General features: G+C 41.2%; 2 protein-coding genes and 1 long non-coding RNA gene across 7 annotated transcripts; 1 reads left to right on the top strand and 2 right to left on the bottom strand.

Annotated features, from left to right (window-relative positions):
• Window positions 1-706: 706 nt before the first annotated feature.
• ccne2 (cyclin E2) lies at window positions 707-8,062 on the bottom strand. The gene is made up of 12 exons (XM_083760990.1): window positions 7,983-8,062; window positions 6,992-7,032; window positions 6,819-6,900; window positions 6,651-6,704; window positions 5,993-6,138; window positions 5,516-5,651; window positions 4,977-5,123; window positions 4,769-4,864; window positions 3,900-4,034; window positions 3,326-3,437; window positions 2,599-2,756; window positions 707-2,224 (listed from the first exon to the last, which is right to left on the bottom strand). Exons 2-12 carry the CDS (start codon window positions 7,003-7,005, stop codon window positions 2,102-2,104), a joined length of 1,203 nt encoding a protein of 400 aa, XP_083617116.1. The 5' UTR covers window positions 7,006-7,032; window positions 7,983-8,062; the 3' UTR covers window positions 707-2,101.
• A 5,339-nt stretch (window positions 8,063-13,401) lies between these two features.
• On the top strand, window positions 13,402-15,010 carry LOC310856265. The gene is made up of 2 exons (XR_014569067.1): window positions 13,402-13,652; window positions 13,709-15,010. It is a non-coding gene; the product is annotated as an uncharacterized lncRNA (long non-coding RNA).
• On the bottom strand, window positions 13,786-23,991 carry tp53inp1 (tumor protein p53 inducible nuclear protein 1). Of its 5 annotated transcripts, none has more exons than XR_014569066.1 (5): window positions 23,781-23,991; window positions 20,540-20,902; window positions 17,198-17,708; window positions 16,704-16,949; window positions 13,786-16,296 (listed from the first exon to the last, which is right to left on the bottom strand). XR_014569066.1 is itself a non-coding variant. In XM_083761573.1 (5 exons), the coding sequence occupies exons 2-4, from the start codon at window positions 20,658-20,660 to the stop codon at window positions 16,705-16,707; spliced, it is 882 nt and encodes a 293-aa protein (XP_083617699.1). In that variant the 5' UTR covers window positions 20,661-20,902; window positions 23,781-23,991; the 3' UTR covers window positions 13,786-16,296; window position 16,704. The 5 variants fall into 5 exon arrangements, 4 of the variants coding, with proteins under 4 accessions (XP_083617699.1, XP_083617700.1, XP_083617697.1 ...); XM_083761573.1 differs by having other exon boundaries at window positions 16,704-16,954; XM_083761574.1 differs by having other exon boundaries at window positions 13,786-16,949.
• Window positions 23,992-24,423: the final 432 nt, after the last annotated feature.

Genomic DNA, 24,423 nt, shown 5'->3' on the forward strand with positions numbered 1-24,423 from the left:
CGTACGGTAGGGGTTGTAGCCCATGTTCAAAAATGAAAAACAAGGTAATTTTTTTTTCAAAAATTCAAAAAACGATGGGCTATAACCCATGCTTTTTTTCAAATCCTCTAAAATGATGAAAACCGGCGTGCTATAGTATGCCGTACGGTAGGGGTTGTAGCCCATGTTCAAAAATGTTGAAAAACGAGGTAATTTTGTTTTTCAAAAAACGATGGGTTATAACCCATGTTTTTTTTTTTCTTCATTTTTTTCAAATCCTCAAAAATGATGAAAAACGGCGTGCTATAGTATGCCGTACGGTATGGGCTATGGCCCATGGTCAAAAATGATGAAAGGCAAGCTTTAAACTGTGGCAATTTTATTTATATATGCGTGTATTTATGCTTCATCTGAACAAAGAGTCTCCATTATGGCAATCATATGCCATGACAGTACAGAACAGTATGCAAAGTCGACACAAGTAAATTCCATTGATGATAAAGATCATAGAAACACAACTTAAACTCTGTTGACATTTACTTAAAAATACAATGAAAAAGTTCAATGTTGGTTTTACTCTGTGTATAAAAGGCATTCTTTAGAATCTACAGTTTACATAGAGCTCACTTGAGCTGCAGATGTACAAGAACAAAGGCATTTCTTTTCAATACTGCAGGCTACAGCAAACAGTCACAGTTGTGTTCAACAAGGCTCATAATAAGCCTCTGCACCAAGCATCTTGGTTTAACGCCACAGCTTGTAGATTACATAGCTAAGTTTAAGGCACCTTCAGAGAGGACAGGCAACTGTACAACACATTTAATGAATAACTATTTTAACGTGTCACACCTTCAAGTACGTCACAGCAAAATCATAAATAACTTTTGCCTTTGGCAGTGATCAGTAATTCCATTCATAGCTGTATTTCTTTTTACATATAAAAACATTGTACATAACTAGGCGTATAAAGAAATAAATACAATGCCTTAAAACATGAAATCTACACAGTTGTAGGTCATTTACCTACGGAAATCAAGTTTTACAGGAATGTAACTCGAACATGCAACCAGGTTGCAACAGTGGCAAAAGGAAAATTAGAGCCACACACTAATTGGGGGCGACTTCAACAGTTTTCAACCTATCTTCATATAATAGGTCCTCACTAATAATCATGATCACAGTCCTCCTATGAGACAGACTGAGTAGGGGAAAAAGTAATTTTATCATGATTAGTGAGGACCTATTATATGAAGCTAGGTTGAAAAGTGCATAAGTGGTCCTTTAAGGTGACCCCTTTTGAGGTGTCAAGGGGAGGTACCATGCTGCAGCTGGAGAAGGCAACACACATCAGTTCTGTGGAGGATTTGAGGAGACAGAGTGACAGAATTGAACAGCTTGTTGCTCGTGTGTCTAAAGTCCACAAGCTGTGTTCCTCCCCCTATGTCAGCCATGATGATATTATACCATCACAGGAGCAACTACAGGAATTGGGATGACTAAATTGGAGAAGTGAATTAGCCCCAATACTTGATATTAAAAGTAGCAAGTTATTAATGTGTCCGTCACCACTTGGGTCAAGACATTCCTGTACCTTATTAAAGTGATTCTCACCATCTTCAAATTTGCCCTTTCACTTAACACAATTAAATACTTTGAGATAGGGCAATAACACTGAGGATGGGGAAACATTCATTATAAAACCCAATCTATCGATACAGCATCTCTGTACCTCCTGTCCCAAGACAGCTCATGACTGAGCTTGTTCATTCTTCTTGTTCATTCACAATTCCACTAGAACCAGCATGTGGCATTCTGGCCACTTAAGCATTCAACACCTGGAGACAACAACTTTCTGTTCAAATGAACACCAGGAGTGCAGGTTTCTGGTCTCAGGATTCAGGTCTTGATTCAGAACAATCTCGATAAAAGCAATAGGTATGGCATGTAAAAATAAGAAACCTAAAAGTTAGGCATTTAGTAAAAGCCTGTCCTATTGGTCACCAATGGGGCGGTCCTAGTTCACCCCGATAGGTCTGGATGAAATGTGGTTGTAGATTTCTTTTACAGTTGCTTCACCATTTAAAATCTCCATGAGGTAAGAGCTTTGACGAGTCCATGAATCTCAGTGACTGGTGGGTTTTTCTGTGCTACTGGGTGGAGTCAGTATATCTGGTGACAGTGGTCCCATGGTGACAGGCGACATCTGGCAGTCTGGGCTGTCAATCCGTCTCTCGTGAGCCATTCCCTGTAAAAGGAATATGTACATATCAGTACAGGAAGGAGGCTTAATTTAGGGGCAGAATAGTTTCATGTTTACAATCGTACTTCAGCTTGTGCAAGGTAAGACAGAAATAAGCTAGGTATATTTTAGGGACAATGATTTATAGGAAATATGGTCATGACATAAATCATTGTACACATAAATATCAAATATAAGCAAGCAGGAAAGATGGACAAGAAGTACAACACCACTCAATGTAGTTTCTGGTGCCAAAGCACCACCTAGTGTCCAAGTTCTACAATTCACTTGATAGGAGAGCACTGCACATTTTCATGACAGGACAGGACAAGAGGTGAAGAACAGTGAAAACCCAACAAAAAGACCACGTGAAAACTCACCAAGAATTCCAGGTAGTCTACATGTGTCTGGATGTTGTGCCGGTCATCCATCTTAACTTTGGCAAAGTTCTTTAGTTCAACTTTGGGCAGTCCTCGCACTGTATCAAAGAAGGCAGTCATCCACCGCACACAGGTAGATATGCTCTCCCATGTCAGACCTAGAATGATAAGAGGGCAGGCAGACAAGAGTGTTCAGAAACCATCACCCATGAGTATGTGCAATAGGAATGGGGACGAGAGCCAACTGTGTCATACTTCATGGTGACAAGATCTAAAATGGAAGCATGCACATCTCAAAAAAAGTTGACGGGTGCTGAACAAAATAAATACATACAGAAGGTAGGATGTCCACACACACACACACACCATTCTTAAGCTCCCAGTAGTATTTTTTAATACTGGGATTTTTTAATTCTAAGTAAATACTACTGGGGGCTTAAGAATGGTGTGCGGACATGATACCATCATTCTATACGTCAGGGTGACTACATGTTTCAGCAACTAAGCTTACGGTAGTTATATATATATATATATATATATATATGTATAGTTTGAGCAGCTAGTTCCCCAATTGTTAGCGTGGGTAGATTAGTAGAAGTTCCCTGAGAGAAAGAAATGCCAGCCTCATGCTTGTGTCCATGCACTTCCATTCAAGAGCAACTACAAGTACTAGCGACTTTTGGCATAACTATCACACATTGATGTCAAGTTAAGGCGATGCTCATACCTGATACTTTATGAACCACTTCAAAAGAAGAAAAGTGGCAGAAAGCAGCAGCAGCTAGAACACTGTAGGAGTAATCCAGTGAGTCGATGTCCAGTATGCACAAGTCCAACAGCTGCAACACAATACAGTTAATGTCAAGACAAGACATGAAAAGCTTCAACACAGGACTGCAGAACTGACTGAACACTGCTACTTAACCACTAATAGAGGGTATGCACATGCATAAAGTGTGTGTCAATCGAGCGGCAAAGTGAGTTTAATGTCGTTTAACATAGTTTAATGCAATCAGACTTTTCTGTCTGGATGTATGGGCTGTCAAGGCCAGAAAGTAGTTTTTTGCCACTCAGTAATGTTCCCACATAACTTCTGGGTATGACTATGTCATGAGCATACCCTAGTGACTAGTATAGACTAGGCCCTAGTCACTAGGGCCTAGTCTATACCAGTGGTTGTCAAAGTGGGGAGTGACAGCAACACAGATTCAGTTACAGTATAAATACTGTAGCACATGCTCTCCAAACAATTAATAGATAACTTTTGTTTAACTCTTTTGTGTACTGCCATTTGCCCTTACCTGTGTGATCTGGATGTAGGTGTGCTGTGAATACTGAGGCACCAAGAAGTTGTCACCATCTGTCTGGGTCTCAACTTGGGCATAGAGCTTCAACCAGGTGATGGGCGTCTCCGGACATAGGTTCCAGTCCAATGCCTGGGGAAGAACAGGATTAAATATGAGTAATTTGTTAAGTACATCATGAGAGTAATACTATCTGGCATACAGACTGCTGGAGAACAGAAACTCCCACTATCTGGGCAACTAGTGAAGTGGTAAGGCCTAAACAGAATTTAAAGGTTTTATGACATTCATTTTCATTTATTTCTCTTTTAGGTTTTATGACCTCAATTACACCCAAAAAACTTTGAACATTCAGTGGATTTTCTGTGGTCTGAAGTTTTCTTTGGGGTTTTTTGGGCCTTTTGAGCTACAATGAAAACAGGCAACACAGTGAAAACAGTGACATGGCAAATCCCATTGACATAAGGGATTTGCAGTAAGTGATGTCACTTACTGCCGGCAAATCAGAGCACCTGTTTGAGCCAGAAAACCCCAGATCACAGAAAATCTACTGAATGTTAAAAGTTCATGTTTTTTGGGTGCAATTGAGATTAGAAAACCTAAAAAAACAAGAACAATTCCAAAACCTTTTTTTTAATGTCACAATCCCTTTAAAAAAAATACATAGGTAAAAGCACAACATGCTCAAGTAGAGTTTATGTAACATCTCTCTCAACTTTACCCTGCATCACACCTGGGGTACTACCTGTATATAAAGACGCAGGCCCAGAACAGACAGCTGGCATAATGGCAGTAAGTAAGTCTCTCAAACCGTCACTGGGTTCGAGTATGTTAACAGTTTGTGCTAACAGTTTGTGCTAACCTACCTTCAATATTAGGAGTTCTATCCGCTGGATGTCCCACATATCACAGGCTCCATCCGTAACGTACGCAAATTCATGGATCTTGGGTGGATATATCTCCTGGGAGAAGAAAGGACAATAGACAGTATTGTAAGTGAGATTGTCAGGGGATTGAAAATGTACAGGAAAAGGTTACTCACAAAATAATAAAGTGAGATGTTGAGGAACATACTTCTATCTTGGCAGCAATGAAGAGGGCTGTGATGCCGATGAGCTGTAAGCTCCCCTTACTGACGTCCACCTGACTCATCATGAAGCGGTCAAAGAAGTCCTGGGCCAGGTAAGCAGTCTGTCGGTGGAGAGCATACACCTCGCTCACCTGCAAACCCATCAAGATCAGAAAAGTCAGCCTTCTTTGTTGTCACAACAAACCTTTTAACCATATAACACATGTTTTGATGATTTTTTAATAGGCAAACATTTTGCAAAAACTGGCAAATATTTGCTTGTTCAGTGCCACACACGGTGTAGACCAAAAGTTAAACAAAACAGAAGGCCTGCCCCATTGTGGAGCATTATTAGGCAAACAACTGCCACACAGCTCTAATTGGATGACGATCTCGTTTCCGTTTTGTGTTTCCATATTATGCCGCTAGTAAAAATCAAGTCTTAAGATTGTAAAAAATGTATACCGAGTTGAATAAACACCCCAGATTTCCCTGTGTAGGATATACAATACTAGGTCTTATATCATAACGAATACCTATATACCTCAAAAAGCCAGTCCAGGAGAATGGCCCTCATCTTAGCCTGCACCTTCGGATTCTGCTCCAGGTAGCTTTTATCGTGGACATACTTCAGCTCTTTATTTAACATCTTGATCCACACGTCATCTGAGCTCGCCCAACTGGAAAGGAGACATGGATAAATGAAGTTGAAGACCTTTGGGCTTTTATGCCTTTATTGATAAGACAGTAGACTGGAAATGGGGAGAGGGGGAGATGGAGTGACCCGCAGCAAGTCATTGGCATCAGGGTTCGAACCCACGACACTGTCAAGCTGACATTGCAGTCACCACACCGGCGTGGTGGTCTGGGCCAAGAAGACCAATTTCAAGGTCAACTTAAACTTGGCCAAGTAACATTTTCTCAACGCAGCCACAGCACATACAAAGTAGAGTGAAGATAAATATAGGCTACTTAAACAAAACAGCTTACTAAAGTACAATAGTGTCAAAATCACACACACCTTAGACAGGGTATAGGTGAAGGTTTGATGAAGAGGTTCTTGAATCTGTATCGTCTGAACCTTGATGGGTCATTTGTGGGTTCCAGCTCTTTATGTGGAGTCTCGATAAGGACACATGGACTTGCACCCTCTTGAGACCACCGATTCTATAATACAGATTGTGTACACAGTAATTTTTTGTTAGCATTGAGCTAATCTCAAGAAAAACAACTACAGGATGTGTTATAGCATGTAATTGGTAAAAACAAAAGCAGCATCATAAGCAATTGGACACAAGGGGGGAAATACAGCACTTTGCAAGTAAGATGGCGCACATATTTCAAATAAAAATTGAGTTAAGGGCAAGGAGTAATAGCTGCTCTTGATGTTGTAAAAACAACCAAAAACTGAGTGCCTAATTAAACTTTTAACTTATTTGCACAACAGGCTCAAACTGGATGCCCGGGATAAATAAGGCGGGTAGGAACACAAAACGCGGGGTCAATCAAGCGCGCGCACCGCTTAACCGATTACACAGATAATATTCCAAAACACACACTTATCAGCGACTCAGCACATTAGCTACCAGACATCTTCCCATCAACAAAAATAGATGATCTTTAAAGCTTCATATGAATTGAATAAAGGGAAGGTTAAGGATGCACTGTAAGACACTAACCTGTATTTCATAATTTTGTTTCTTGGCAGCAGGTTGCAAATTATTTTTGGGCGGCTGGAAAAGAAAAAACGACAGTTAACATCAGCACAGTATAGCAATAAGCACAGTATAGCAATACAATGAACACACGGGAAGTCAAAATAAGACCCATTTAATGGCCAAACAAACCTCTGTTTTCCTTTTGTTTGGGGGGACCTTTGCCACTTGCTCTGGTGCATTCTCGTCTCTTGCTTGCAATGTGATGCGACCACTGTAAAGAGTAGGCATACCGGCATTATTTATGATCAACGAGGAACATTAATTGTATCATATGCATGTATGCATCTATTTCCATAGCTTACCTGCGTCTAGACATGATGAAGCTACGGTTTCACAGTTCACACTGCAATGACAAAAGGAACAGTTCAGAATACTTTGCGTGCCAAGCCAGCTACTGAAATTAGCATTTTCACAAGTCGTGATGCACACATTGAGGATAAATGATCTCTTTAAGAATTAACTGTACTGTATCCTATGTAATGTCGCGGAGAACACATGTACATAAAGAACAAATAGCCTAGTAGTACTAACTTTAGCTATAGTATTAGCCAGCTAAATAGGAGGGGGTAGTCTACTAGTCTTGGGTCGCTTCCTTGTTTGTTCATGGAAAACTGTGATAATTGTAATATTTGAGCAGAGGTTCGGGTCTACACTAAAGCTACACAATCCAAGTATAGCATAGCGTTGATAGAATTTTCATACACATTAGTTAGATGTAGATTTTTAACGATTTGTGAAACTCGAACACCCGCCAATTTTAGCCTACAAAGCGGGAGGCTTTCAACCTTGCCTTGTTCTGGTTCGCGCAAAGCTCATCCAAACCCTCCATAATACACTACCACAACACACCGATATATCATAATATATACTGCTATCTTACATAGCCACGACCACGAATTGGCACGAAAAGACTAATCCTTTATGACTAATATTTTATGTAGCGTTACTACACTTCTGCAACGTCCATGATGTACCGATCCACGTCCACACTACGTTACCTTAACAAACAAACACCACTACAGTGGGATAAATAGCCAGTTTGTTACATTAACAGTAGATCCAAACAAGAAATATATTTGCAATCTAGCCAAGATAACGTGGACAGAACAGATTGTAGTTTGAAGAAACGCTTGTTTGTTTAGGTCGCCATTGAAGAAAAAATAACCAGTCCAAAAGGATGCGCGGGACAACGGAAATGTACGATGTTAAACTCAACAATATTTTCAGCTCCAATATAACATTAAACTCCTTCTTAAAATGAGTAACGACGAGTTTACAGGCGCGTCCTCTTACCTCCAAGACGAAGAAAGAATGAATGGATCAGCTGGCGCCGGCGCCAATACTTATAATGCTGCAGACAGCCTCTGTGTCTGCCTCGTACTACCAGTGCGCATGTCTATTCCCGGCTGTTTTAAACGCGCTAAAATGTTCGAATGCGGAGTTCTGGTAACTATAAAGACACAATAATGTAGGTTAAATTCCAAAAGTGCAATACTTTCATTTTGTTGTATACGTAAGGTGACGGGTTGGTTTCTTTCCTCGAGTTTAACTGGACAATGTACCCATTTTGTGCATACAGCGTACGACTCGGGATGTTTTTTACGATTAAAAGTGTTTTCTTCATTTTCCGGTCAGAATTGAATGACTTCGCAGACGTGTATGTGATATATGTCATGGTTTTCATAATTCATAATTTAACACATACGATGGGATTTTAGCTGTTTTGGGGTTTTTCGCAGCAAAGACAATGCTTCCGTGTTAGAGTTCCGCCTGTGTGGGAGGAGTTTCTCACACGCTGAGCCAATGAAGAGAAAGCTATGAACGACAACGTGCTTTTTACTCCAGATGTAAACAAACTGAACACGTGGAGCTGCTGTCAAACAGAAGCCAGCTTCGATTGTGTGTGTATCTGTGTGTGTAATGTAGCCTAATATATTAAACACTATATATATATATATATATATATATATATATATATATATATATATATATATAGTGTTTAATATAATAGGCTAAATTACATTATTCATTAGTCATTTTATTATTGGTGAAAACCCAACAGGACACAAGTGACATACACAAAGAGTAGAAAATACATACATTTCCAAAATCACACACATATACTATATAAAATAAATGATACATTCACAACAGGACAAAATACATTTAAAAAATGAAGATAAAAGAAACAAAACCAACAGAACAAATATACGTCGAAATTGAGATTAATCAAGTTATCAAGCTACTGATATTTAATTTATGTGTGGTAATCCTATTGTACTGCATATTGAGTTCTGGATAAATATTTTACATACAAATTATAGGTAATAAAACCTGGGCAACCCCAGGTTGGACATCCATGAGGCTGATTTGAAATATTTGGGGTGGTAGTTATTCCCTGGTCTACTGGGAGTGAAAAGTTTCACGTTGACTGTGCTGCGTTCATGATTAGTGACATTTCGCATGCATGTTGGAATAAATCTGAAGTAGTAGGAAAAAAAGTTTTTATTTATTTATTTTTAAACACAAAAAGTCTTGATATTTGGAAATGAGTGGGGCATATAAGTTGTTTTCATGAGCCAGAGGAATCCAGGGTCATTTTTTTTATTGTACAACCTATGTAAGGCTCAATAATTATAAGCCAACATTTTCTCCTTTGAGAACTCATAATGGAACTTCTCTCTTGTATCATCAGATGGCCAGCTCAGGAATAAGGGGGGTGCAGAGAGAGGGAAAGGCTGTTGTTGAAAAGTAGACTAAAAGTGCACACCTGGTGCATTGGTATGCAGACCAGGGCATTTTGATGCTAATATGCAGTGCGCCACTCCCATATGATTCACTGGGTTTCACACTTTCAAATTAGTGAGCCTGAGAATGAATGCATGACAGACAGCATGAATGATTGTTTTTCTAATTGCTCCTGTAGACTCAATAGCCCGTCAAGAGAGAGTCCTGGTCAATCGGAAAGACATGGTTGTCCATCTGTTCAGAGTAAGACTACCACCGTTTTATTTGCGACAACCTGGTCTTGAAAAATAAGATATATGATGGAAAAGGGCATTTAAACCACCACATGCCATTGAATTCAAGATTACAGAATTCAGTTGCTTATAAGGCTACTAACCTTATAGGCATGTTGTGTCATGTGGTGTCATATGGAGACATAGCTGCAAATTTCATAATTGTCTCAAATCAGTAAGCTGGCACGGTGGTGGCACTTGATGCCCAGTGCCTAATTAATCGCAATAATGCGATGGTCCCGCGTTGCCTGGGTTACGCATGTGTGTGTTCGAGCCAGGCTGACTGTTGCCTCCCACAATTTGCCAAACTTGGCCTACTACTACTAAAGTGTTCAGATGAACGTTGTGACGTAAGGTGACGTTACAGAATTGGTCCTTTAAAATTTCAAGGACCAATTCTGTAACAGCCAGCCTGCCACAAGCCTGTCAGTGTGCAAGTAAGCTGCATGGTCAGCTGGAGAGGAGGCCATCATAGCAGTATAACAAATCAGAGTGTTATCTGTCCATTTGCACCGAAGTATTTAAATAATTAGAAAGGAGAAGGAACCCAATCACATCACATCACAATGACTGAGACATAACCATAAACATCATTGTTCTGGTGGCAAACCATAAACATCATTGTTCATATAGTGACGTGGAAGTATTAAGCCCAAACCATACCAAAAGATCGGTTGGGACGAGACGGTTTTTGTTGCAATGAGTTGCATTGAGTTGAACTTTGTAGCGTAGTTCTTTTGATCACCTAGGTACATACGTAGGCTACAATTGAACTTTGTGTCGTAAAGGTGACGTTGCAGAATTTGGTCCTTTAAAAAGCAGCTCACAACCAGACACCTCTCAGTGTGAAAGCAACAGATAAATTGCAGAGCTAGGGCTGAACGTACCAAAGCAAAAATAAGCAAAAAGTTAAAAAATAAGTTAAAGGAGAAGAAAGGAGAGGTAAACCTTTTGACTGGTGTTTAGAGACACTATAATAATGAAGTTACGGAGCCTATCTGCATCGGCACAGTCAGTAAAGAAGTCTGTTTTAGACAGGGGTAGTACAAAGCACAGATCAGGAGATGTTGAGAGTGAGATGTGTTCTGTTTTGGACATGGAAGAAGTTGATATGCATGCAGTCCGGTCCATTCCGGATAGAGATAATAGACAGAATGGACCTCCATACAGCAGGTCAGAAAAGGAATCGTCCTTGGCAGATGATGGTCATCACCTCAAGAGAAGGGGGGTGGTAAAGCATAAGAGAGGGAAGATGGAGGGAGTGGTCCCACAGGGAAAACCGCAGAGGAAGAAGACACGTGGGCGTGTAAAGATTAAAATGGAATTAATTAAAAACAAGGCAAGGCGATACACAACCTTCAGCAAGCGAAAAATTGGTATAATGAAGAAGGCCTATGAGCTCGCCATGCTGACAGGTACCCAGGTTCTGCTGCTGGTGGTTAGTGAAACGGGACATGTGTACACCAATGGCACTCACAAGCTCCAGCCCATGATCACTAGTGAGGAGGGCAAAGCCCTGGTCCTAACATGCTTCATCTCCCCGGACCCCCCATTGCACTATGATCCATCCACAGACGTGCGCATTAGCAACAAGGGCTTCGAGGAGGCGGACCTAACGTTCCAGGTGTCCGAGTCAGAGAGCCTGGAGCACACTGAGGATGCCAGGTTACAAGGCACTACCAGCAGTGACCAGTCCACTGTGCCCACAGCCTCCTCCACCAATGTGCAGATGAGCAGCGCACTGTCATTCCCAAACTACTTGCCCGGCTTGTCGACCTACGGCAACTTTACAGAGCAGCTTCCAAGCGGCTTCACCATCATGCCAGCAGGCACTCCTTACCCTCCTGGCACCCCCACCATGTCTCTGAGCCAGCTGCAGCAGCACTCACTGGCCCCGCAACGGCAACACGGTCAGGCCATCACGTCCTCCATGTCACATGGTCACATGATGTACAACAATCCCCACACAGTGCTGTACTCCTCCACACACACAGGGCAATACGTCTACTCCCAGGGGCCCTCTGCAATGCAGGTGTCCTATGCACAGACCCAATGACACGGAAGCTGTTCCTCAAGAAAGAGTATCTCACTGCTCCCACCAGACCCAATTCAGAATGATACAGGAAAATCCAACGGTGAGTATTAAACTTGACAGAGCTACAGGCAATACTACACTATTGCAATGAAAATGAATTGCCTTTAAAGGGCAAGAGTCAGTCAAATATATTCAGCTGTGTGAGTGTGCAAGTGAAATGACAAAGCAAGAAAGAAAGGATGGAGGGAAGGGGGAGAAGGTGACTCCATGTGAAAGATTAGTCTTAGGTTATGTCACGTTACGTTATGTCCTCATCTCTTATTCTGGACAGACTGATGCTTAATAGTTACAGTAAGAGGAGGTCTTTGGTTTTGACTATAAGTAGAAAAAGTAATACAATCTTTAATATAAAGGCTTAGTTCATTGAACTGTTAAAAACCACATCTACATGTTTTGGTCTCCATAGGCCAGGCCTTTTTCAGGGCAAACATATACCTTCACCAAAGTGCATGCACCTTCTATTTTTGCACACCTATGCACAGCTTTGCATGTCTGTGTGTCCGCAGCACGTAATGTGATTTGATTGGCTGAGCATGGAATGTGATGACGTGTGATGATAAGATAAGTGTGAAAAAATAACTTTTTTGAACATGATCACAGCTCTCCTCTAACCTTTTAATTGGGGTTTTACCAGATTCAATAGAAATATGGGGGAGGCAAAGACAATACTTTCTTTTATCCTCAAACCTGAGAATATCATTATCATAAATCAATAAGATCAAATTCCCATTGATAATGAATGGAGAATGTCACGTCATAGTGTCTGAGCAAATAGACATAGGGCTCTATCTTGCGCCACCCCTTAACCCTTATCCCTAAACTTATTTGCCATTTTTACTATTTAGAAAAAACCTTTTAAAATAGTTCAAATAGCCAATCTACAAGCTCACAATGTCTCGATGTAGATCGGCTACTATTTTATAATGTTTTTCAAAATAGTAAAAAATGGCAAATAAATTTAGGGATAAGGGATAAGGGTGGCACAAGATGGAGACCATAGTGTCTATTTTACGCCATGATGATGTATGATGATAAGAGCACCCCTCACTTCACACGGGTGTGATTTTTTGTTATTTATTTTATGTACGTGCGTGTGTGTGCGCGCGCACACAGCCCAGCTTTGTGTGTTTGTTGATAAAATTTGTGATAAAATTTGAGATTATTTGATTGGCTGAGCACGGATTGATTGGCTGAGCACGGAATGTGATGTATGACAATAAGAGCGCCCCTCACTCTTAATTCTTTGTTATTTTATTTTAATATCTTTATTTATTCTGGGCCTGTTTTTGTAGACGTTGGATTGTATTTTCCGCTCTGTATTTTAGTTTACTTGAAGATTGTTAATTTATATACTGTTACTCTATATAACTAATCCTCCTTCGTAAACTGTGGATTATTATTATTAATCCAGTTTATACGAGCTACAATGGGGGCATACTGCAGGCTGGAAGGGGGCAGAAGGCCAGGGGTCACGTTTTTCTTATACTGTAAATGTGAAATTGTAAAATGGAAAAATGCATTGAATAAAAGAACATTTTGCAATGATTATTTATTTGACATGGTCATGCAAGGTTTGTTGATCAATTTGGCCTTTAACCTTTTAAACCCCAGCATCCGTATTCTGGGGAAACTTTCGCAGAAAATCGGCTATTTCCAGAAACAGAAAAGCCACAGAGAAGAGGGAAGAAATTGGGTGATTTAAAGAAATACATTTATTTTTCATTGATTGATTCAGTATTTAGAAATTGGTTCTAGTGCCTTCACTGCCTTCTAATACGTGAGGGGGCCGTGTTTTTCCAATTACTTTTTTCATTAGGGTTGTGTATACGGAAAAGCCCGGTCCAAGTAGTTGTAATTCGATAGCCCGATAAACATAATCTGTGTTCAGATCCAAATGATACAAGTTAAAAATATCCTCCTATCCATAAATGAACAAGTTTACAATAAACTTGCTATGAACAATGAAAACAGAAAGTAAATGTTTGTGTGTATGAAAACATTTATTGATGAGACTAGTAACAGATCACATGTATTAACCATTACAGTTTAAAACAGATGACCCCACATTGTTCAGCAAGTTCTGATCACCATCAAAATAGAATGAGTTGATCTGTCAAAGAATGGAACCAGATAGGTTGATAAATTAAGTTAACCTAAAATTCCTACACATTTTAATTTTTTTTGGCAAAGTGCTGTATTATTCCAGTAAACTATACAAAAACAAAATGTCTAACACTTGGTGAAAAATGCCACAAAATATTCTTCACACTTTCAAAAAAACAGGAGAAAACAGTTATGCTACATTGTTTCTTATAAAAGCTGTACATGGGCCAGGCGGGTCTTGAAGAGTGAAGAGGTTACCTCCAGTGGTGCATAGTTTACATTTTTTATATTGGATTTTTGTTTTCTTTATGTCTCTTTTTGACATAAAAGTTTCAAGTTCATCATCGATGCATTGTCATTACAACATTTCAACCTGGAAGGCACGTGATCCAAAACAACAAATTCAAGGCATAGAACAAAACACACAAATCCCTGTTAATTTCTTTATGAAGAGCTGACACAAACGGCTGTGGACTAAAACAAAACGGCTCCTCCTTCCAGCTTCACTCATCACAAAATGAGAACAGTTCACCATGTCCACTCCATTCCCTTCCTCGTATTTATCTTTTACAACATAAACTAAATAAAACGGCTGATTGCAAGTTTCAATAGCAAATAATTGGAAATAGAACAAAAAAGGTTAAATACAACAGCGATAATCACTCAACTATCATAACAACTAAATTTATTTACACTACCGTACACACACCTAACAAATACTTGTTAGCTTTCTTAATGCTACCATGCCTAATACACCTGAACTGGCTGTCCCATCTAAATATGACCACAGAGTACAACAAAACAGATGTCTATTAGGTTACACAGAAAATCAATCATACAGTATCTTACTGGAGAATTGGAAAGTGAAGCTCCTTGGTGATTTAACATGGGCTTTTTCCCTATGGTGGATTGTTTATTCATCTCACAATATCCACCATTTCAAAGCACCAAGGCCCGTTCTTCCATAAGTATTGTTAGAAAAAAAAGATAACTAAAAGAATTACAGTATTATAAACTACTGCAACGATAAAGATCAATGCTACTTTTTGGTTTAAATAGTCTAACAGTTTAACAAAATGTAACTAAGTTATATGCAACTTAGACAGGTAGAAGACAAACTCAATACAACACTGAAATCATGTAAAATACAGTGAGCAATATATATATAAACAACATTGAAAAAGACCAGGTTTGACTCCATCTTGATGGACGTTAAACAGTCGATTGAGAGTTATAAAAAAATCATTTTCACAGTCCTGGGACTAAGGAGAAAGTTTTGAGAAGTCAATCATTAGTAACAAACATTTTCATGAGGGAAAGCATACTGGGACAAATTTGGACAGTCTCCAATACACGCAATAACAATTATCAGCCATCAAGTAATCAACATTTGTAAAGTGTAAAGGTGATTGGTTATGACCCTGAGAAGTGGACTGCAGATTTAAGAACAAATACAAGATAACCCCAAATCTTGTTTTTTCTCTTTTTTAACCATCTCAACTAACAACTCTACAACCATGCAACATATCGCACACTAACATAATCAAACATACCTATACAAGATAACATAGACGCATATATACCAACTTCATACTGATATGTAATATGTTTTTTTCCTTTAAAAAATATTTTGGAAGTTTTTTCTTTTTTAAATACATTTTACATTTCTTTTCATTTCAAAGCTACCATTAAAACAAGGCGTTTAGTGATATTTAACCCAGTATTTTTTACCTTTTCTTTTTTTTCCTCTAAAAAAAATATTGTGAAAAGTACTGAATTACAAAGTCAAAGGCAAGTTCACTCACAGCCAAGGGAGTGGGAGGTGTGGATTTGTAGAGCAACATGTTGCCATCAAAAGTGTCATTGTTTTCTCATAATAGTGATGTACACTGTATATTGACTAAAAAGAGATAAGACCATTGCTGGGTAATGACAGGTAATGACACACCTGGCAATGTTTTAGGGCAAATCTCTCACAATGATTAGATAACTTGTCATTTACCAGACAAATACAATTGTACATTTTGCCATATTGTATAATACATTTAAGATGGCACGCAATCGCTCCGCAAAATCCCACTTGAGATTGATGATGTCACTATGACATCACACAACTACCGTACTCTAAACTATGTCAACATACACTCACTGGATGAAAGCCACAGCTGTTCTGCCACAGGGGCTGTTAATTTGCCATTGAGTAAAGTGACCTACAGCATTGATTCTATATAATATGGTGTCCATGAAGATCGCAACACTTCCCTCCATTTCTACCTGTGACATGCAATTCCGTCAGAAGGAGAAATAGCTGGATAGATGGAAGGAAGGACGTTTGGAAAGGACAACAGCATACATGAGGACAGGGGACACATCCTTTCTGTGTGTCAATCTGTAGTTGAATGAGGAGGACAGAAGAGAACATATTCAACCACTGGCCACAGTGGCTGATTATTTCCTAAATCAGCCAACTGTCTTTTGAATTATATGAAACCTATTGTTGACTTACTAAAACAGCTAGTAGAGCATAGAATGTACCAACCACTGTATACATTTAATTAGACAAAGGCTGCTGTGGATTTCCCAAAAGCAATGATGAAGGAATTGGGGTTCATCTGGAAGTGCACTAGTACAATTATAATAGAAAGGGGGACTTCAAAAACCCATTTCTCCTCACAAGTTGTTGACATGTCTCTGGTTGGGCTGGTAACCAATGAGGAGAGGATAATGTAGTGGCAGTGGAGAGGTATAGGGGCTCATGATATAGATGATGATGGTGAAAGAGAACAGGGTCTTCACCTCAGAAGTTGAGGTGTCTCTGGCTAGGCTGGTGGAGGATCATTGCGCTGGCCCTGGTCTGCTTGGCTCCATTAGGTTGGCGCAGCAAGTTAAGGCGGCGTAGGGCGTTACGAGACAGGGGCTGGGTCCGCTGAGCCAAGCGCCCAGACTGCAGCTGCACCTGGTGGAGGAGGGCGGCGTGGGTAGAGCGGGCCGCGGCATAACAGGCTGAGTGGAGAGTGATGCGACGCTGGACCACAGCCACTTCTGGCCTCCAGGGGGAGACAGAAACACAATTAGAAAGGTAAGCAGCTGAGTCGACTCCATATGCTAAAGAAAGAATGCATAGATTCTCCAGTGTGTCTATTGCTGTTTTACAGTTTTTACCATCATTTCACAATCTCCATTAGTTGTCTTTAATGTTCATACTTATGGGATTGCACAAAGTTATTCTTATAAACTGAGCTCAACTTCAGAGGCAGGAATCAGAACAAAGTCTTAATTCACAGCCATACCTGTGACGTGGAGCATCTAGGGAGCGTCTTCCCTTCTCCTTGCCGACTGTGGACGTGGATTTGGCAGGTGTAGTGTCAGCTACCAGACCCAGGTCCAGCTCCAGGTTGAGGGAGCGTGGCAGTGGGTTGAGGGCCAGCCTTCGGGGGCTGTGGTGGGCGTAGACTGACATGCTGGGGTGCTCAATAAGCAGGTTCTCCAGGGGGCTGGTCTCCAGGAGGAGGGGCAGGCTGCTGTGGCCGGTGAAGCAGGGAGGAGGGGTGACAAACCAGCTCTCCTCAAGGGAGCGAGCCTCCAGCCGCAGGAAGCCTCCCTCCTCCTCCAACTCCTCCTCGTCGTCTTCTGGGCCCCCGTCTGGGTCAGTGTCAGCTGTGGAGTCGAGGGATGTGCAGGAGGCATATCGGATGGGAGGGCTGGCCATTGGGGAGGGAATCATCACCAGATCCTCTTCTTCTTCAGGAGTCAGAGGAGCTCCTGGAAGGCCATCACCATGTGCATTGGAACAGGCCTCAGCTGTACAGAAACAGAACATTAGCATGGGTAAGTGAAATGTCTGAAAATCAGATATGGAAGCCATGGTCTACCCATTAGATACATGGGCAATGTATCTGTAGGGATGTAGGAGCCCATGGCCCCTTAACCCTGACAGAATTGTATAGTGGTTCATCCACTGGGTAGCAAAGAGGATGGAGAACTTAACCCTGGATGGGTTACATAGACCAGTAGATCACCATACATAAAATATATATAAATTAATATAATTCCTTTCAATTATAGTTACATAAACAGGACATAAACCTTTTACGTTTACAAATATGTGCAATTTACACAAGCTACCAGAAGATGGTGCTGCAGCACACATTTCACTGAGCCTGCCCAACTGTAAACAATAATCTGCAGAGGTGTGAAAGTACTACTGTAGGGGCATGTAACCCCGCTCACCAAGCTGTTGTGGCCTGTCTGACCAAAAAGAAAGAAAAGTATGTGTGGCAGGCACACACACGCACGCACGCAATGAGTTATTGCTACCCCAACCCAACATAATTAAAAATCTCTTTAATACACTGACATTTTCCATGACCACTTGTTGAACCAAGTTGTTTCTAAAAGCAAACTGGCCAATGGCCACAGTCTCTGCAGCCAGACTTATGTTTTGAGTTTCAGCTGTCAGCGTGTCAAATAGGGATGTCTGGCCAAAGTGCAGAGGGCAGACAGACGAGTCCTTCTGGGATAAACAAAAACACAATGCTGTGTCTGTCTGTATTCATGTTTTTGAATATGCAATAGTTTGCTAAATGCACAATCTCTTTAAAGTGTGCAAGATTTGTGCATGCGTGTTTAGAATAAGCTTCACAAAAGTGACACATGACACGTCCATATTCTTTGGGTACTTGGCTATATGAATTTGAGATATTATTGAGTGGTGCTCCTTACGGAGCTATGTGTGTGGCTGGCTAGGTGACTGGGTATGAGCACGAAAATAGCATGGTTGTTTTTCACCGCCTGTGCGCAACCTCACACACACACACACACACACTGTATATATGATGATTTCGGGTGTGCCAGTACAGTGACAGTACAGTACAGTAGAGAGTACAGTAGAGGGACCTCCACACGATAACTCTGCCATTTCTCAACCGTATCGGACGTGGGGCAGCTCGCCGGAATCGGCCCAGCCCCCTGGGCGCGCTGCTGGGGCTCTGCATGTTCCGGGACCCCCCCCCCCCCCCCCCCGGGGACTCCCATATGGTAACTATCATTTCTCTACCGTTTCGGACGTGGGGCGGCACCCTGGCTGTGGCCCCCACACAGAGTTGCACCCCTCACTTCACACAGGCGTGATTTTTATTATTATATTCCATTCCCACCCCCGTCTTCTGTCAGGCATACCTTGTTTACACAAATCAAGTGCAAGCTCCTCAATGCTGACTCTGAGCCTTCTATGTGCACTTTATCCTGCTAAGGACCGCAGCAGGACCCCAAAACGGATTACACCACCTATGATTGTCCAAGCCAGTTAGCAAGTAATCCTATCACCTGAGACTGCCTATGTCTAATGTCTAAGCCAGTATATGATGGTTCAGGCAATTTGCACAAAAATAAATGTGTAAAATACCACTATTATGATCTTAAAACCCTGTGTGGCAACACAATGTCTGCTCATAAATGGCCTCTATGCACATCCAGAAAACCACTAATGCCTACACTGTCTACATCACATTCTTGATTCTCTGGGAATTATTTTTCCCAGAGTGCAATGTAAAGACGCCAGAAAGTAATATTCAGATCATACAAAGTTTATTACTTGTGACTTATTTCTATTGAGACATTTTGCTGGGAATTTCTTCATTTAAGAATTGAAAAGCTCCACATTTAAATGAATTTCTGAAGGAAGACATTCACAATAATTGGGGCGAGGCTGTACACAGGTGTCTCATGCACTTTTATCTTAGTGAAGGAAAATCCGAACAGCCTGTGTTCCCACTGCCCATACATGCAAGTCTCCCTAAGCGGTAACTCTAGTAGGGAGGAGACCTGTTTTTATCCCCAACCCCCAGTTCCTCAGACGCTTTTGTTTGACCTGTTTACAGGTTGGAATTGCCCATAAACTGCCACACGCCTTCACTGCCAACACTTTCCCCTCCAGAGGCTGAACCAGGCGGCTGTCACACCTGAAATATTCACAAGGCTGTGGAATAGGAGAAGGGCCATGTCGGGACGAGTGGGGGATTAACGATGGGCAGCTCAAAAGCTGTGCCAGGTGGCACTCGCAGCCATCAGGAAAATGCTAGCAGCTGTACACGTGCGTATATCCATGCAATATATCTATTAGTGTATAGTATGTTTTTGCAAGTGTGTGTGGGTGCGTATTAGCTATATGTAAACAATCTATTTCTGCAAAGTGAGAATGGTATCTTTTCCAGGGCATGCAGAGTTCATCACCCTAATGCAGAGGGGATTTTAACAGGCTGGTTTAGGATGCTGGGGGGTGATACCATGGCCACAGCCTTAGCAGCACAAACTGTAAGTGCGACTAGTAGATCAGACTTTACAGAAATGTCTGGCGGAAATAGCAAAGCTAAATCATTCTACAATCTTTTGTACAATTTACAATTTGTAGCCATCTCTATAGAATTAAGTAGACTGCTAAAACTCTGAATCAACTAATTGTTGTGGCTTGTTGATAGAACAGTTATTTATTGCACTTCACTTGATCGATCCATTTGTACACTGCGTGAAATTAACGCATTACGACATTACTTTGTCAGTATTCATTGATGAAATTTGTTTTGTGACACAGGCACAGCAGGGCTTTACACAGTGTGTTTGTGTGAGAGACTAACCCAAGTAGTCCACCAGGATCCAGTCTTCATCATCCTCTTCATTGTGCTCTCCAGGGCCGCTGAGCCGGCTCAGCTCCTCCACATCGTCCCCAAAAAGAACACTAGCGAACCTCTGGAACATCCCGGGATGTCCTGATGGGACACAAGGGGGCCGCAGCTAGGGGTGGCACAAGGCTGGGGGTGAAGGTGGGGAGAGGGAACTTTGGTCATCAGCTGCAGGGTCCACCGAGTGGGGAAGGCTCCAGAAAGGTGCAAAAGTACATCAATAAGATGGGACCTTGGATCATCTGAGGGTGACTGGGCTCAGTCTGGACATGCTCAAGGTCAGAGTCAACTGGGAAAAGTGCAAAAGTACAAAAAGCCCTGGGAAAGAAAGACATGGGAGAGGATGAGAGATGGTATAAGAAGACAACACATGAAGTGTCTCACTTGTGTAGCTTCTTGCAACAGTATAATTTGGGTATTGGCAATAGTCCAGACAAGTTGCTTATTAAAATCATGCATAATAAAATATGGAAAAGGGAAGGGAATGAGAGACTCTCATCCCTTAACCATCTCCAGTGGAGATGCTCTAAAATACCATAACTGAGATTGTAATGTATATCTAACAAATGCACTGTAAAACTTCAAGTGTATGTTCGAGGTCATAAATGTTTACAGATGCATGTATCATTTGCATCGCCTGTAGACACTCCTCATAAAAGATACTATGAAAATAGAATCCAAATCCAGCTGCCAAAGACGTTTCCCCACAGCCATGTTAGGACTGGACCAATCCCTGGTTTTGGCTGGCTATCTCAGGACTTGATTTAGGACCAACGGTACCACAGTTTTGCTGTTTGTTATTGCGACCGCAGGTTGCATTTTACCATGAAAACCTGCATTTCCCGTCAGTCTTGTCACGCCTCCATATATGGTCACACCTTGTGACACGTCACGCAACCATATATGGCCGTCTCCATATATGAAGATCACGACACTGACCTCGTCAAACCCTGGATAGCCATATATGAAGAAGACTTGATCATCACCTAGATCTGCATATATGGAGCCGGCCAGCAACTCTACATCTGACCTCAAACCCTTAGATATCCATATATGGAGCTGACCTGTTCCATGTTGATCCTACCCCACCCGTCCCTCCTCTTCGCTGCCTCCCTTTGGACTGATACCTGACCATTCAAACTCTAGAGGGGCCCGCCCAAAAGTTATTAGTAGAGGTCTCATCAAGCCTGAAAATTAAGGCCCGGCCCTACCTTGGCCCTCATCAAACCCTGTACACTTAAGACACTTCCCTCGCTGCCACCCTCTCCATATATGCAGCTGACCTGTTCTGATATGTCTGACCTCATCAAACCCTGTACACTCAAGACACGCTCCATATATGGTCAGTACAGAATTCATTCCATATGTTGATCTGATCCCCCATGCCAAAATGCCAGCGCTCGCCCAGCAGTCTGCAGTCACCCAGGCGGATGCATGCTCGCAACCTCGCCCTTTAACACCAAATTCGGGTTTTAAAGTTAGTTTATAATGATGCTACATCAATTTTACAGCAATCGTGATGGCTGTGGATTCCTGGTATGATCTCTGGCCTCTCCTACAGTCTCCTAGCAATGTAGATCCTTGCAGATCCTGGGTTAATACCTCCTCCTTTACTAGGTGAATTTAATGCATTTTGTAATGAAACGCACTAGAGAAACGAAGTGTCGCATTTAGGACAATGAGAACATTAAAAACCAACATGTCTGCCTTCTTCAGGGTTGAATATGCACCCCCATCACTTCGTGCTTAGGTCATGACCTCACTGGAGGCAGGAGAGTAAATAACCTTAATTCTGCCTGAATTGATTTCTTGCAGTGACAGATGAGAGGTGGTGGGTGGGTGGCAGATGGAGACAGGCTTCCTAAATGGGTAGAGCTTAAGTACAGCATGGTAACATACTAACGTCTAACTATCAACAGTGAACAAAAGATTTGTCTCAGTTGATTATATCAATAAACACACGAACTATATAATGTGCTACCTGTACTTAAACCAAAAGGCAGCAGTGGTAAATGTTATAGACAATTACTGACTACATCTCGGTAAAGAAGAAAATAAATTATTAATAATAATAATAATAATAATTAACAATAATACAAATAATAACGAACAGTGTGTTCATTATCATCAGATTTGAGATATGTTTTGCGTCTTTTACACATGTTTCTGTGGTGTCAAGTTACTATACACAGAAACAAACGAAAAGAGCAGCTGCGACTTTAGGACGGTGATGGGCAGGCCTACGGCTTTTCTCTTTCGAGGGTGTAACGGTTTTATTTACAGTAGCCTGCTGTGACCGATCAACAGACGTAGTTATCTCGTGCACCTGTTCATCTTTAGCAAATCATTCACGCGTGTTTTGTTTGTCTCCCCGACCCCGAGGCTACAAGACTCGACAAGACGCAAATGAACGGGTAACGCCAAATATAACGTTTGCCTCTCCACTGTGGTAAATGTTACTTTCGCGGTGACAGATTGTTTAAGCAGGCCAATCATGGTATACCCCCCATACAACAATAAATAATATAAACACAAAAGATACGCACCAACCAAGGACGAGGCAACATCGATTACGTCATTTTCGACATTTCTGATCAACGTAAATAACGATGTTTGTTTATACAACGGAAACGCACAGTAGTACTGACACATTGATTAGACACAATTGGCTAACACACTAACCCTAATACATAAAACCTCTAAATAATAACGTCAGTGTAATGTGAACGGTAGAGCTGGAGCTAGGGCACTAAGGGCAGTAGGCTTGCTCAGTGTGTACTGTTGTTTGTTTATGGGGAAGGGGAGGAGGCTCGGCTGTAACCCTACACCTTTTGGGCGTCCACAACACATCGACCAAGTTTTATCTCAATTATACATTACAATTATAATTTCCTTTCCAGTTCCACAATACATTACCGTTCAAAATGCCTTCGTTTAACCATGGATCAGTTTTGAATAGCCTTGAATATACCACGCAGGGACGATGTCAAATGCAGTGTTTATCCACAAGTAGGTAATTTTTTTTAGTAGGCCTAGGTTATCATGATTGTACTGTAAAAATTACACTTAATTGTTGCTATTTTTAATGCATTGTGTGTTTTTTGCCAATACGAATAGATATCAACAACTAGAATCCACACAAATACTAAAGAGAACGTGATGTTCAGTGAAGAGACAACAAAGAACCGACACTCACCTGCGGCGAGGAAAAATGTAAACCGTAAAAAATATATATATATTGCAAAACAAAGTCCTTGCAAACAAAGTCCTATTGAGGTAGATTTTGTTTTTCGAAAATAATAAAAATGAAGGTTTCTTCTCAGAAGAAATACAAAATAATGTTAAGGGACTATTACATTCGGAGTCACAGTGTTTCTTTTCCAATCCCTTCCGAAGTCCCAACTGCTCCTTTTGTTATTGTTATGGAAGTACTAACAGCTGATCGGCGTGACGCGTCGAAGGACAGCCTATGGGAGGGACAAGTCGAAAATCCAACAGCCAATCGCGGCTCGCTATTTTCTCTGACGGACTGTCACCATCGCACGTGACCCTCCCTTAGAAAGGCAAGACTGGGCAAATCACCCAAGTTTTTACTGGGAGTGTCTCATAACGTTTTTATTTGCTTTAACGCCAAAAAGGAAAATGCTAAACATCCCGCTGTTACAACGATGTTGTTTACAATAACTTTATGGCCTCAAGGTTTACATTATCATTATGTGATGGTTGATGTGCAAAAGGTAATATGTTATGTTACAATAACAAATGCATTATATCCTAACTCATAACCTGAATCTTTATTGCTACTTTCTGGCAGTTTGGATATATTAAAGTGTCAACAA

Source organism: Protomyctophum parallelum (genome assembly GCF_964188405.1).
Source record: "Protomyctophum parallelum genome assembly, chromosome: 3".
Lineage (NCBI taxonomy): Eukaryota > Metazoa > Chordata > Actinopteri > Myctophiformes > Myctophidae > Protomyctophum > Protomyctophum parallelum.